This window comes from Aythya fuligula, chromosome 8 (genome assembly GCF_009819795.1).
Source record: "Aythya fuligula isolate bAytFul2 chromosome 8, bAytFul2.pri, whole genome shotgun sequence".
Taxonomy (NCBI): Eukaryota; Metazoa; Chordata; class Aves; order Anseriformes; family Anatidae; genus Aythya; species Aythya fuligula.
In genome coordinates this window covers 17,659,103-17,674,110 of record NC_045566.1, presented here as the reverse complement: position 1 = coordinate 17,674,110, position 15,008 = coordinate 17,659,103, and the positions used below count along the sequence as shown (strand labels likewise).

Sequence of the window (15,008 nt, the reverse complement as noted above, 5' to 3'; positions counted from 1 at the left end):
GAGAGTCTTCCATGCATATATTAATACAGCAAAAGCTTATTACATTTTTCCATTCCTTATAGCATACTTTTTTTTTGGCTTATGTATAAAGTCACCTCAAGCTGCCTTTGTAATTTGCTTGATCTTCCTAGAAGTAAGCAATCAGTGGAAAACTCTGCTGCTTTTCTTGCCTTCTACATTTTTCCCTTAAGCATAAATTACTGTAGAAGAGCACTCTCCATCTTCTCTATGAGATTTTTCAAGCACAGGGAAATTAACCTCTTATCCAATATAGTGCGTGTTCTGTATTTATTTACACCATTTATTGTGCCAAGCAGTGAAATAGGTAAACAAATTTCTTCAAAGTACTTGCAAAAACGACATCTGAAATTAAGCACTTCACCTACCGGGATAAAAAGTCTTTACAGTGGCTTGAATTATGGTGTTTCACCCTATGCACCACTGCCCACACTACTGGGCCTGCCTTATCTTTTCTATCACAGGAATTTAGATGGCAACACGCAGAGAAAAGCAGAACATTTTTGGAAGGTTCAACTGGATGGACATTCAAGTTACAGAAGTAGTATGGTTGATTCATTTTGTTTAAGAGGAAAAGGAACAAAATTTAAACATTGCTGCAAGCATGAAAAATGTTGGACTTTTGAACCAGCAGATAGCTCTTGTTCCCAAGTGGATGAATGGATGAGGTATCAAGTCGGGTTACATGTGGCACAGGCAGGAATTCACCGGACTTAATTGCAAACTCATTTTGACATGTATTTTAGAACTAAAACAGACTTTAACTTACCCTTTCACTGCTATAATGATGGTAGCCATATGTGGGTGAAATAGCCTCCTTTTTTGATACAAGGGTCTGTTAAAGTAACTCAGAAAAATGAGTTTAATATGTCATTATTCCTACCAAGTTCACCATGGTGTGTGTTTTCAGAATGTTAAAAAGGACTTGAGATTTCAGTACCAAGCTGTACCTTCAGCTCCTTTATCAGTTCAAATTTTTACTGAGGAACATGGAACATGCAATTAAGAGTTTCCAAAATTTGAATTTAAAATTCAGGTGTAAAATTAATTTAGACTGACAAAAAGTTCAGTCAATCTTTCTTCTGTTTACATCAAATAAAAATATTCAGTATTAATACTAAACACCAGAACTGTAACAGGCATTAAAATCTTACCCTTATAAAATTCAGGACCTTTTTATATATTTCTAGTAGTTTTTAAGCAATTCTGAAATTTTTCTTAAATATTGAAATAAGTTTCATTATGGACTTAGTGAATTCCAAGACAAATTTAGTTATTAATGAGACAGATTGTTTTGCGTACAAATACAGATCCTAGCATGACTGTTCTTAAACAGCAATCAAGATGAATATGAGCTAGAGTTTGATACATATTTTATTGTCTTCCATCCTCAGGATTTCGTAATTCATCATCAGGAAGAAAAAGTAGAAACAAGAAGGTATTGCAAGACATCCTGAGAAATAACCACTGACTTACTTGCATGGTTAAATATTAACTAAGAAGGAACTAAAAGTTTGTTCAGTTCTGGGTTGGAGACTTAAAACAATGCTATACACACAAGGAAAAAACATGATAGCAAATTAGTATTCCTGCTTGGTTGAAGAATAGGGGAGTTTGAAAGCATTACTAGCTAGCAACCAGAGAAAAACACAGCAGGATGACTTTCACTAGTCTTCTGATGGATGTCCAGATACGGTAGATACCTATGGCAATGTATGGAGCAGGCATGCAGACTGGAGGATACCCAAGCACAGTACTTTATACCTATCCTTAAAGAATTAATACAAATCCTCAAAGAATTGAAGAATCCTTAAAGTAACCGCGAGGTTGGATCTGAATCCTTTTATTTCTCAAATCTGATGTATTTTTCCTGAAATGTATTCTTTTTTGCCTGGTTGACATCCTTTGTTCCAGCTCTTCCTCCATCCTAGCAGCTGTGTGACTCCCATCACTGTAAAATTCTGAAAAAATATACATTTAACCAGAGATTCTCATCTATTGCTTACAAAACATGACAAGTTCCAGAGGCCAGTATATACCATGAGGATATGGATAAACCAGTAGGTGGTATAACCAATTCTCATAGCCGTCTTTGTAACAGAAACAGAAGAAAATGAAGAGGTGGGAGAAAAGCAGGCAAGTCTGGGATACAGTGGCTGGAATTTTTACTGCTGGTAAAAAAATAAAAGGGGGGGGAGGGGTTAAGATAAAACCTCCCATCATAATATCAGCACATGCATGTATTCTACACTCTAACTGAATCAAACCTTTATTTTATTAATTTATTTTTTAACAGCTAACCAACCGCATGCATGAAAATATGCTATGTCAATGATTGCACTTAAAACTGCCACAAGCTGTGGTAAGAGCACACACAAAAGCTGATGCACAAGACACAACCCAAACCCACAAAAAGCTGGGGATGTCTCCATCAGCTGATATTAAGTCCAACACATTTTGAATACTGTGTTGGATCCATCTCTTCTAAAGAACAACTACTATAAATACACATTTGCATGTGTATCTATATATGTGTATCTATGTATAAAATTGTAATGTGTAAAAATTAATGAGTCTGGCTACAGTCTTATTTTCTTTCTTGCCTGATCAGGAAAGAGTGATACATCATAATATATTTGCAATGAAGTTATTAGTTCTCTACATAGGAAAATACCTAAAGGCAAGAAAAACAACAGGGCAAAGAGCAAAATTTTAGGAAGTCTGGGGAGGAAACCCTGTTACAACGCAGGGATTTGTCCCTAGTTCCTAACTTTTAAGACCAAATCTTCAGCAGGGACTGATTGCAGAAGTTGCCTCACTTGATGTGTAGATGTCCTACATTTTTTTTTACTTCTGTTGCCTATGGTTGAAATTCACCCTAAACTACTATCAGCCCATCTGTAACTTGACAGTGGCATAAGTGTTTATTAGATCCAAAACAGAAGCACAACACCCCCAAGATACAGCTACTCTTCAGTAGCCTACATGCGGATAGGGCAGAAACTTAAGACACGTGTACACTGATAGCCCCACTGGAGGAGACGTGGGAGCATCACAGGCTGTGATTGCCAACAACACAGCCAAGGCCACTGTCTGTGTGGACATCAGCTCATTCCAATTCCTACTAGATAAGAAAAATGGCTGACAGCTCTTCTTCAATTCGTCAGCACCATAAAACCATTGGAAATCTGAAATTTCCTAACTTTGGTAGCAAGGGATTGTTGCTTTAACACACAGTTATCCTTGTTCATAATGTGAATTACAGGATGGCAAGAGGTTTTTTTATAGCTACAGACTATTAATGAAGCTAGTGGATTGAAACATAACTTGCTTGGCAAATAACTGCATTTTAACTAACTAAACGAGCAATCTCAAACAGCTTCCACAGGTGGAGTGAACACAGATAGCCTTAGAGGCTCAGCTCATCCGAGGCACTGAGAGTATCTTCTTAGACTCTGAAAAAGCAAATCTGTTCAATAATTCATTCATGAATGTCTCATAACCATATACATAATTCATCAGCACAAATAAGTAGACTTACAATCATTTTTATTGTGATAACACTCAGAAGTTTGAAAATCTGGGGGATAAGATTCCTCAAAAGAATCTTGTGGCAAATGGCAGACATCCCCTGCCATAAAGGAAGAAGGAAAACTATTCAGTTTTACTCTGAATTCATTTCTATTCCAATGGTAGTCAGCTTTTTTTCGAGCTTGATAGATTGATTCATGGTGGCCTGTCCTGGAGTCACGGGAAGGATTCACTTGGGTGCAGCAAGTGACATGCTCCACACCTGATAGGCAATCAAATCCATCAGGCTGCTCGGAGGCATTTAGTGCTAGCGCCCTGCTACCAGCGTGTTTGTTCCTTGGGAAGAAATCTCATGAATCATTAAAGCCCCATCTACCAGGCTGCCTGCACTACAAAGCCCTCAGCCTGCAGTGGAGAGCAGGGGACAGTGTGGCAAGGCAAATGCATAGGAGCCAAAGCTGGGGTTACAAAGGCACTTAAGCAATGTGTCCTCCTGCTGGGATCTGAAGGTCACTTTGCTGCTATTTTCTTTTCCCTAAATAACCTTTGTTTATTCAGCACGCAAAAGCACATCACTTGGGCATTATTACCTATGGACTCATAGGACAAAGTTTTGTGTTTCACAACAGCTTTCCTCAGTGTGCTGGCACATGGAGAACATGGAAGTTGTTAGTAAAGGATATTTTTCACTGTGGTTTGCCATCAGAAAGTGGTGATTCAATTGCATCCATTAAGTCAACACATTTTGCTAAGTGCATCTTACAACACCACAGGCAGTTATAAAAAGACATTTTGATTAAGTTGAATTTTTCAGGCTGACATCTATTACATTACACAATATAGCGGAAAAGTTGGCTTTCATCATACTGTAACGTGAATGTTGAAATTTCACATTTAAGTGAAATGTTAAAACTTTACCAAAACAAATGATGTAAGTAGTTCAATTCTCATTCTGATCTGAGAGAAAACTAAATCTAAAACAGAAAATTCTCCATAGGGTTTTGATACAAGGATCAAGTTAGCAACCTTTTGTATACAGTTCTCGTATTTTTCTTATTTAGCAGCCACTCTATATTTTTTTCAAGAACAGATTTATCCTTTTTTTTTCTAACATGCCAGTTCTTCTTTAAACACAAACACTGAGGAGACAAAACGATGTCTGGCAGATGGTGTTTAGATGACACTGGAAGGGTACAATTCACTTGTAACCTAAGCTTTCTGGTAGCCTTCATGTACTCCCTCTATTGGGTTTATGTGGCAAGGTTTTGGTAGGGGGGGCGCAGTGGCAGCCTCTGTGAGCAGAGCCCAGCACCTGTCCCATGTCAGATCAGAGCCAGCTTCAGCCAGCTCCAAAGGGGCCCGCTGGTGGCCAGTGGCCAGAGCTGAGACAGCGAGGCTGTGCCTCTGAGAGAGCAGAGTTAAGAAAGGGAGGAAAACAAACAAACAAACAAAACAAACAAACAAACAATAATAATTAATTAAATAAATAAATAAATAAAACTGCTGCACAACAGCAGCTGGGAGAGAGGAGTGGGAAAATGTAGAGAAAAAAAACCCTGCAGCTCCCAAGGTCAGTGCAGCAGGAGGGCAAGAGGTGCTCCAGGCATGCAGCAGCAGCTCCTTTGCGGCCTGTGGAGAGGCCCCTGGTGGAGCAGGTGGATGTGGCCTGGAGGAGGCTGCAGCCCATGGAGAGCCCCCGCAGGAGCAGGCCCTGGGCCGGAGCTGCAGCCTGTGGAGAGGAGCCCATGCAGGAGCAGGGGGTCTGGGGGGAGCTGCCACCCATGGGGGACCCGTGCTGGAGCAGTTTGCTCTTGACGGATGGACCCCGTGGTACAGAGCCATGTGGGAGCAATTCTTGAAGAGCTGCTGCCTGTGGGCAGCCCCTGCAGGGGGGGAGAAGAGGGTGGATAGGGAGGAGGTGTTTGCTTTTGTTGTTGTTTATTTCAGTTTGCTTTTATCTTATCACTTTTCTAGTCGACTACTGATAGGCAATAAATTATACTAATCTCCCTACACCGAGTCTGCTTTGCCTTGTTTGCCTGTGACAATAACTGGGGAGTGATCTCCCTGTCTGTGTGTCTCAGCCCTTGAGCCCTTCCCATTCTATTTCCCCCCCCCCCCCCCCCTTTCCTTTGAGCAGGGGGAGTGAGAGCACGGTTGTGGTAGGGTTCAGCTGCCCAGCTGGGTAAAACCACCACACCCCCATGCACATGCTAAGGAATGAAGAAGTGTATACTAAAGTCTGTGCCTTAGAATTGTCATTCAAATTGATTGATTTTTGGCTAGTACTGAGGACAGCCAGTTACCGTCACTTTAAGGAAAACAGTGTGTTTAAGTGTATGCTGCATGAAACAACTGAGGTTGCAGTCTTCAAGGTTCAGGGATGCTTTCTGCCTCTGTTCATGTGTAAACCTGATACAAGGCAATTTGATATTTCTCAGAGTTTATCTGTTTTTCATGTCCGTCCAGTCTTAGGCATTTTTTTAAACCTTAAACATAGTTTTCATCATGTTTTGCTGCACACATAACTCACCACTGCTCTTTTCACTACCAATATCAATTCATTTACAAGCCAAAAGACAGACCCTGACCCCATCACTATGCTGCCTGTATGAACTCAGTATCATGGCAGTGATCATTTTTACTTTTAATATTACCTTTAGCTGAAAACATGCTCTGGTCCACAGGGACAAGAAAAAAAACTTACAGTTCAGTAGCTTGAGCATAAATTTTAAATACATATATTTATCTGTATAAACATGTATCTGCATTCTTCATCTAGAAGATGATAGTTCTTAACTGGGTAGTTGGGGGCATTTAAAATAGTTTCAGACACCTGCATGCCTTCTTGCTTCATTGCAGCTGAATATTAAGGGAAGACTTCTATTATTCCAACATGGCTTGAAAGCAAGGAGCAGGTCAGGAGGAGGTAGGATTTGTGAAAAATACAATTGTCCTATTTTCTCTCCACAGTTACACTTGGCAAATACAAAGCCTAAGGTGAGTGGCGGTGCATTACAGCCCCCTACATTTTTTTGCAGAACATGGGTTACCTGCAAGCAGCAGTCTTTTCCTCCAGCAGGCAGCAGGAGGGATGGCAGCCTTTCCATGCACCGTGGTGCTGCTGTGCTTCCGTATCTTGTTCCAAAAGTGCCCAGAGGGGTGATGAGGAACAGAGAGCACAGATTGTTCCCTTAGGGAATCAAGAATACACAATGCCCACCCACAGTTTCTGCATCTTGCTTTCACAGCGGCACCCTGAGACCACTGCCCCCTTGCTGCTGAACAGCATTTGCTGGGCATAGTGCAGGAAATGAGGAAGAAATGGTTCAGGCTCAAAAAGAGTGATAATACAGAGTAATGCATGCAGGGAAAGAGCACCAAGCTCTGATGCCAAAATGAAGGGAAGGAAGTAGCCAATACAGACACACTGAAGACATGGGATGTAAAATGATTGTCCCTGTTGTTTCCAACACCCCCTTGTCACCCGCAAAGTGGAAGAGGAAGAGAAAGAGAGAAAAAAATGACACCTGGGCATGTGACAAGAGAAACAGGTCTGTGGTGTGTTGGTTATTGAAACCTGCTCAAAACATGCTCAGAAGAGGCATCTCCACCTACAGATGGAAGGGAAAATAATGGGGGAGAAACGGCTGACGAGCTTGTCAGCATTACTAACTTTCTGGACCTCTGCAAGGTTGAGTGAAGTCCTGCTGAAAACACGAAGAGGTTACCAAAGGCAAAACCACCTCATCAGTGTTCTCTGCTGGCTTTCCTAGGCAAATGGAAAAACACTGAATGCTGCAGGCCACCAGTTCATCGCCACATGAATGGCCCCAGGATGGTAAAACTGCCTTCACTGCCCACAGCACACATGGGCCCTGGTGTGTTTTTTGCCCATGGGCTCCAATGGGGCCCAGCCCTCCCCAGGGCCATGCCTCTGACCGGATGGGAGTGGCAGCCAAACAGATGGACATTCACAGCCAGACAGATTGACATTCGGGGCCGGGTCTGCCAATATGCAGGTATCAGCCATTCAGGCTGTCTGTTAGCACAGATTAGTTAGCCTCATAAACAGCGTTCGGCCTTAAGACAAAAATGTCCTGTAGCAAAGCCCCAGGATTTAGCAAAACTGGACCAGAAGGAAGCATTTGTATTAAATCAGCAGCTGCAAAGCATCAGCGTTTCTTCTTCCCAACCACACTGGCAAAATACTTGTCTCGATTTCTTTTCATGTCATCGCATTAATTCCTTCTCATATTTTTCCATAACACACCCTAAAAAATGTGTTGGCAAAAGAATGGCTATAATGTGCGGTGGGGAACATGCCCGCACTGTTACCTCCTCGTCTGAAGCGCTACGGGTGCCTGGCAGAGGGGGCAAGTGCCTGTGTCCCTCACAGGGCAGATGCTGGCCCCAGGGACCCATCCCATGGAGCCCTTCCAGAAAGCTGGGCTGGGAACAGAGGTGAGGCTAAATAGAAAATGGTAAGAAAGAAATCGTGTGACTTCATCACGGCAGAAGTTCTTGTTTGATACTGAATAAAAATGCAGCTGCCTAGTTTTCTCTGCTCAGTTGAACAAGAAGGTCAAAAGTCACCCTAAAGTGCTCAAGTTTCTGTTTCTAGCTTGGCCACAGGCTTCCAGGAGAAAGCACGGGAGGAGCACTACTCTGATCAAAGGCAAAATATTCTTTAGGCAGAAAGTTGGGTCAGTGCTCAGGTCTCCAAGGCAGTGGGAACGCTTTAACACAACCAAGGCATGGACGTCCAGCGCAGCTCTTCCCTTCTCCCCTTCTATTCCAACACTTCTTCTGACAAGACGTAAACGGAGCAGAAGCCTGCTGGCTTGGGCTTCAGTCCCTGATTTCTGCTTGAGCCAAATACCTGCAGCATGGCACTCAGGGATTAAACAGTCACACAAGAAATTGCTGTTACTATTGTACTGAAAATTTTAACTTTTTGGCTAGCCCAAAGGTGAACAGGTCACTCTGTGAACTTTATCATTGTGCCCTTTTCTTCACATGCAAAATAGTCTCATAATTTTGTTGTCATGGGGAATTCTTTGCTATGACAATCTGCTTACCTAGCGTGAGAAGAGCCAGTGTGTAACAACTTAATTGGGTGAGTCAGATTGATACACAAATCTAACCCATATGTGAAATGAAAAAGCAGTAAGAGTGATGGGTGTATTTACAGCTTCAGGAAATGTCTACATGCTTTTGCTTTGAGTGAGCATCAGAGCAAACATGTGGTATGTAAATGTCTTTGGTTGCACAACCTCCTGTGCCGCACTGCTAAAATCCCATCCATTTGTTCGTCCAGAGCAGCTGAGCCTCAAAATCAAGCTAGTGCTCTAAAAGCTGAGATCTGTGGGCGATCCAGCCTGCAAAGAGAATACCAGAGCCTGCTTACGCTTCTCAGGTTGCATCCCCCAGACAAAACATGCTGGGTCAAAACAGAAAGCACATTCGCCACAACCCTAGCTCCCTGCCAGAATGTTTTCTACATGCTGATGCTAACAGTCTTGAGGCCAATGTCCTTGTGCTCTCATGCTTTCCGGCACAGATTTAATTCTGAGCATTCATTCCCTCTAAAAAATTCCAATTCCTCCCCTGGCAGCGGGGGGCTCAGCCTGAAGCTCTGCAAAGCTGCATGCCCGCCTTCCCCAGACGCCCAGCTAACGGCAGGGCTGAGCACTCTGCAGGCACCGGGCCAGCATGGGGGCACCTCCATTTTTGCACAAATTGCAAAAATTATATTTTTTTCCCCCTCAAAATCCATCTTCTACTATCTTATAGGTAGATTTTGAGAAAATCCACACCCAAGCACATGTGTTTGTACTTGCATTTGAGAAGAATCTCCTCCAAACATAAATATGCTTGATGGAAAAAAATATCACAGGGATAAAAGAGATCAAGCAGAGTTAGGAGACGGATGGGGAAACAGAAGACTAGATCTTTAGGCTAAGGAAAACAAACAAACAAGCAAGCAAACAAAGTGTTCTTAGTTTCCCATCACTTGTCAGAAGTGGAAGGGTTTTTATGTTTTTTTGTTTGTTTGTTTTTTTCCATTTTTTTTTGTCCTTTGATGTAATTCTTAATATACTAGGTAAGACTGCAGACTTTAATATACTGTCTAAGAATATTAAGACTACAGACTATTTTTAATATACTGGGTAAGACTCTAAAGCTGAGCTGAAATAGTTTTCAATTTCTGAGTTTCTGATCATATCACGATGAATTTCTCTACTTGAAGTTAAACTAAAATTAGGTGAGGTTTTAGTTTGAGACTAATGAAATTATAATTATGAACTTACCAATGAGCTTATGGAGAGGCTGAGACATTTCAAATGCTTGAAAAAGTTAGAACAAGGTTTTGTTCTGATAGATTTGGTTTTAGCAGAGGTAAACATTTGTTTACCCCCCCATATGCATGTTAGACCTAAAGCTTTTGATGCCTCTACTATTTTATTCGGAGATCTACTGGTCATAGCTAACTCCTAGCCTTACTTGCCAAAGAGCGATGAGGAGTATTTATGCATCTCTCATCACAATGATGACATTGCATTTCTGAAGAACCTGCAGATGACACACTGTGCTCGGTTTTCAGCAAAAGGAAGCAACAAGCCAAAAGCTATTTGACCCAAACAGGTTTGAGGAACTTTTACCTGCTTTTTAAGAACTCTGAGATTAAAGATAGTAAAAACCCAGCATCCAAGCCCATGCTGTCAAGCTCTTAAGATAAAGCACAAAGCAGCTGGCAGAGCGGTGGCAGCAAAATACAACAGCGGGGATTGAAATGGATTGACGCATGATCAGCACACATTGGGCTGCTCAAAGAAGTTGCATTTGTAACATTTAAACTAGAAAGAAAGACTAACAAGGAAAGCCCTGAATTCCCTGCATATGAGCTGCTCCACCAGGTTCCACATACACCACAAAGTTGTTCCACAACCCTTCACCAAAAAAAAGTGAAAATATCATGTAAATGATCAAAATAAACTGAAAACAGTAGGTGCCAAATATAGTTTTTTATTGTTTGATAACACTGTAATATTATAAACTGTGTAAAGTATGATAAAACTTCTATAAAACAGAGAAGGTGCATCTTACAAAATACAAACATTACCTCATTAACAAAAAGGGGAAAATATAAAGAAAATATTACAATAGCAGTACCAGTTTCTTCCTGTATTCCAAAATTTACTGAAAAATGTTTAAGTTATGCAGCACTAAGATAAGTTACTTTTATTTTCTCTCTTGATTTCAAACATGCATTACATCAAACAGAAATAAAACCTATTAATCAATACAGAAAATTTAATTAATTACCTAGCATTGCATGTAGATTTAAGGAGGGATGATGCAGCATCTATTATGCATTACAATTACTTCCCTTCCTCTGGGCTTACAGATTTTAGCAATTAAAAATAACTCAATTATTCACAATAAGATGAACAGTCACTGAATTAGCAATAAACTTGGATAAAGGAGCAGTTATAGTAAAGTTGTTTTGTCGCAAAATTATCAAACAAGATCAGATATGCTTTGGGTAGTCTTTACACAAAATGATACCCTTGTGACAATTATCTCTGTGCCTGCCAGAATCCTGAAAGCCCTATCATAAAGGTAAGGGAGTGAAATATGAACCCCAGTAATGTCAACTGAAATACAGAGAGCAAAATTTCATTTACAGTTCTTGCAAAGAAACACCCATACCATCCGACTGCGCTACTGTGAACAATCCCACCTACACCTTCTGTTTTCACCACAATGCAATTCCTAAAGAAAGGAGTGCTGTTCTCAACCTGCTGCTGGCCAAGCAGCACGCAGGGCAGTTGGAAATGGTTTCCACCTTCTCACCTCTACAAGTACCTTCACATGTCCATTAACTCTCCCAAACAGTTAAATTCACCTTCACCCAAACTGCTCAGCCCCTGCCACCTTCTCCAAACCCCACAAGAAAGCAAGTAACAAAAAATTGCTGGGACTACCAGGTGCACCCACTGAGAGTTAATCCCATAGGGGTTTTTGGTTGGTTGGTTGTTGCTGTTTTAAGTGAAACCCGTCAGACCAAGCATCCTAAACTTTGCAGCTCTCAGATCTGGTATGCAGGCAGTGCTGATGTGTGTCACCTGGTGGCCCTGTCAGTTCCTTTTGTTCGTTTCACACTTGCTGATGACATTATTCCAAAGGAGGCTGGAAGTGTTTGGAGGTGTGACTACCCTTTCCTATGCATTTGCACAGTTATCTAATATGAAGGTTTTAATCATGTTTTCAGATGGTACTAAAATAATCTATCTTTATTTGCAGTCTTTTGCTATTCAAAGTACTAAAAATAGACTTTAAATATAGCCCTTAACAGATGAACTACTTCACATTCTTACACGGGAACAATTTATTTATCCACTGTAAATATTGCCACTGTCCCTTTGCAGAAATGTATTGCTTTTAATCATAATCAAATGCAAAATCATGTTTAATTTACCTGGAAACATTTGGGGCAGAAATATGTGAACTTAACCACTTAACACACAGGTGCTACTAGCTAAAACTCAAGCAATGTAATTTCGTGGAACAAAAGAGAAATAGAAAATGCAAGAGGCTGGATTTTTTGCTGAGTGGATGTATATATTCTTAAACAACAGTAAAGTGGACTTCAATTTTTGTGAAAATATGTGTGATTCTGAGATTCAAGACCAGATCCTTCTTAGTATCAACAACAACAGTTTTCCTCACATTAACAACCAGCTGAGGATCCTACTGATCATATCAAAGATGTACAGAGCCCATTTCTTTGACAGCCATTTGTTACAAAGTGTTGTTTAAGAGCCACCACTCACAGAAGAAAATTAAAAGGTGAAACACAAGCTTGATGATGGAGTTTTGGTTGGGCCAACATAGCCAACAGTTACTGGCAAGCAAAACACCTTCCAGTCTAAGAAATCAATAGTGTAGCAAGCAAGCAACAGTGCTCATAAGCAGACAAGCAACTTAATATACAAGGAAGCTGCTACTGACTAGCAGTAATAGTCAGCTTTTATCGATTTTTCAAACTAAATTTGAAGACAATCTTCTCATTCGTGTAAAGCAGAGAGGAATCTGGGCCTGAGGCCAGGTATATACCTGTATCATCTCTGCTATTAAAGATTTATTCTATTGTGTTTCATTCTGTGTTACATTTCAAGATATGCCCAGTTTACATCAATTAAATATAAGACAATTGTCCCGCTAAAAGAAACCAGTGTTTACAATTTTGTAAGAAAAAAGAAGAAAAAAAAAAAAGACACTGAAGTCAGTGACTTTATAGCCAAAATAACCTAATTACACAGTTTTTAAACTAAGGATATCAATATACTGAAATGTTTTCAATGTTTTTTAAAAAAAAGAAATACAAAATAATATTGAAAATTCACAAGAAAAGGTTTTCAGGACCTTTGCACAGCCCTTTTCAAGAGTAGTGATGCTCTTAAATGTCTTTACAACTCCAGTTATAATGATAGAATCAGCTTCTTGAAGGAATAGGACCTGTGACACATCTTCTACGTATGGTTGTTGTTAAGATTGTTCTTATTAAAGAATCTCCTTGCTTCGACACTGCTAAGTGACACAGAACAGCGAGACGGATTCTCCTTTCTGTATTCAATGCTTTCCATCATAGCCTGCTTGATCACCTGGAAAACAATTTAAAATGTGTCACTCTGGGAAAGTTAACTAAGTTTTAATGATATATTAACTGAAAGAAAAGACCCCTTCAGATCTTAACAGCTGTTGCTCCTAATTTCATCTCCACTCCATCCTCTGATCAAAGTGATTGCTGAGTATCAGTATGAATTCTATTTGTTTTATTGTAAAAAACAGTTATTTAGATGTAGTTAATAGGTATGACAGGGTATCTATCACCAACATCAAACAAGCCACACAGGAACATACTAAATGAACCATCTCACCTGAGTCCCTGCACAACACTGAAGGGTAAATCAAAACAACGTAAAAATACATACTTAAAGGGCGTATGAAATCATGACTATATTGAAACATTAAATCCCCACTTTCACTTCCTTGGTCCCAAAGCAACACGATTTGCTCGCTACATTGAAAAAAAAAAACATAAATCCTTTCTTTATCTGGGATGATGATTTACACCTGTGAATATGGAAAGCCACTCTGCAGATACTGTGAGAAAAGGGTTACCAATCACAGACCTGTGTTACTACTAGTATCAGTTAGAAAGTATAATTAAATACCATAGAGTTAGCTGAGAAGAAAATTTCCACAGATCTTCACAAAATAAGTTCAATTTTTTTTATTTTTTTTTAAACTTAGAAAATCATCATCATACATAAAGGCCTGAGTATAAAAACCTGACCATAAAATCCTACATCCTCTGCAGTCACATTTGCTCAGTTACCTTGCAGGGCTTTTGATGCTAAAATGACAAAAACAACACAGAAATGGCAGTAGAACAGAGCAGGAATGGGAGTGGATCCTAACAAGCACAGGGTCAACCATTATGGAAAGCACACAGACCATACTCCAATAGTTCTATTTGGAAGACAGCCACCATATTAAGTCAATCTTCTTGGTCCTGAAAATATCTAGAATTTTTATCTTCTGGAAAGTATCCCCTGGCCCTTTCCAGCAGCCTCACATATTATTATTGACAGAGGATCATACATAGTTATGCTTACTACAAAACTGATATTTAGACACTATATAAATGGAGGTCAAGTGAAAGACCAAATTCTCTTCACCCAATTGTTACTGAGCACCTCATCCAACTTTCTTCTGGTAAGTCCAGTCACTGGGTTACTTCCAGTAACTGGATTCTCTACTTCCTTTCCCAGGCCAGAAGGATGCAAGTTGTCTATAGAATCATAGAATCATTAAGGCTGGAAAAGATCTTCAGGATCATCTGGTCCAACCATCACACAGTTTGTCTGTGCACCCATAATCAGCATGCTTATACACAAGTTCATAAAGAACCTACCTTAAGTTTACTCCATCTCTCATTAAAATAAAGCAGATTTTTTCCACTGACTATAATGGGCTTTGATCTAGCTCAATTTTCAAAATAACAACGGGCACAACTAAATGCAGGAAGCACTTTATATGCCAAAATAATCAGGCAAATACTGAAGTAAACTTCTGTACCTTTAGGATGGCAGACCCTGGGGTTTACCTACTTTCCCCTTTAACAGTCTAGACCCTTTAAGCCCCTTCCACGCTGGCATACATACATCTATATTATTGAGGGTGTTGAACTCCATTAGATCATGAAGCCTCTTGAAAGCAACGTTGGGATACTGGAAGTTGAAAGTAGAGAATGGTGTATTTGGATCATCAAAAATGTCAAAGTCTGCAAAATCCTTCTCTTCTGGTGTCTCTCTTGGAACACCTGCATACAAAACAAAAACACAACTAAAACTTACCAACTTATTTTTTAATTTTTTTTTTAAATC

General features: G+C 40.1%; 1 protein-coding gene across 1 annotated transcript in view; it reads right to left on the bottom strand.

Moving 5' to 3' along the window:
- Positions 1-10,831: 10,831 nt before the first annotated feature.
- PLA2G4A (phospholipase A2 group IVA) overlaps positions 10,832-15,008 on the bottom strand; it is a 65,481-nt gene continuing 61,304 nt past the window's right edge. The window contains exons 16-17 of the mRNA XM_032192312.1: positions 14,787-14,944; positions 10,832-13,220 (exon numbers count right to left, since the gene is read on the bottom strand). Of these exons, the coding sequence (XP_032048203.1) occupies positions 13,089-13,220; positions 14,787-14,944 (290 nt within the window). The 3' untranslated portion in view covers positions 10,832-13,088. The remainder of the gene's footprint in view (positions 13,221-14,786; positions 14,945-15,008) is intronic.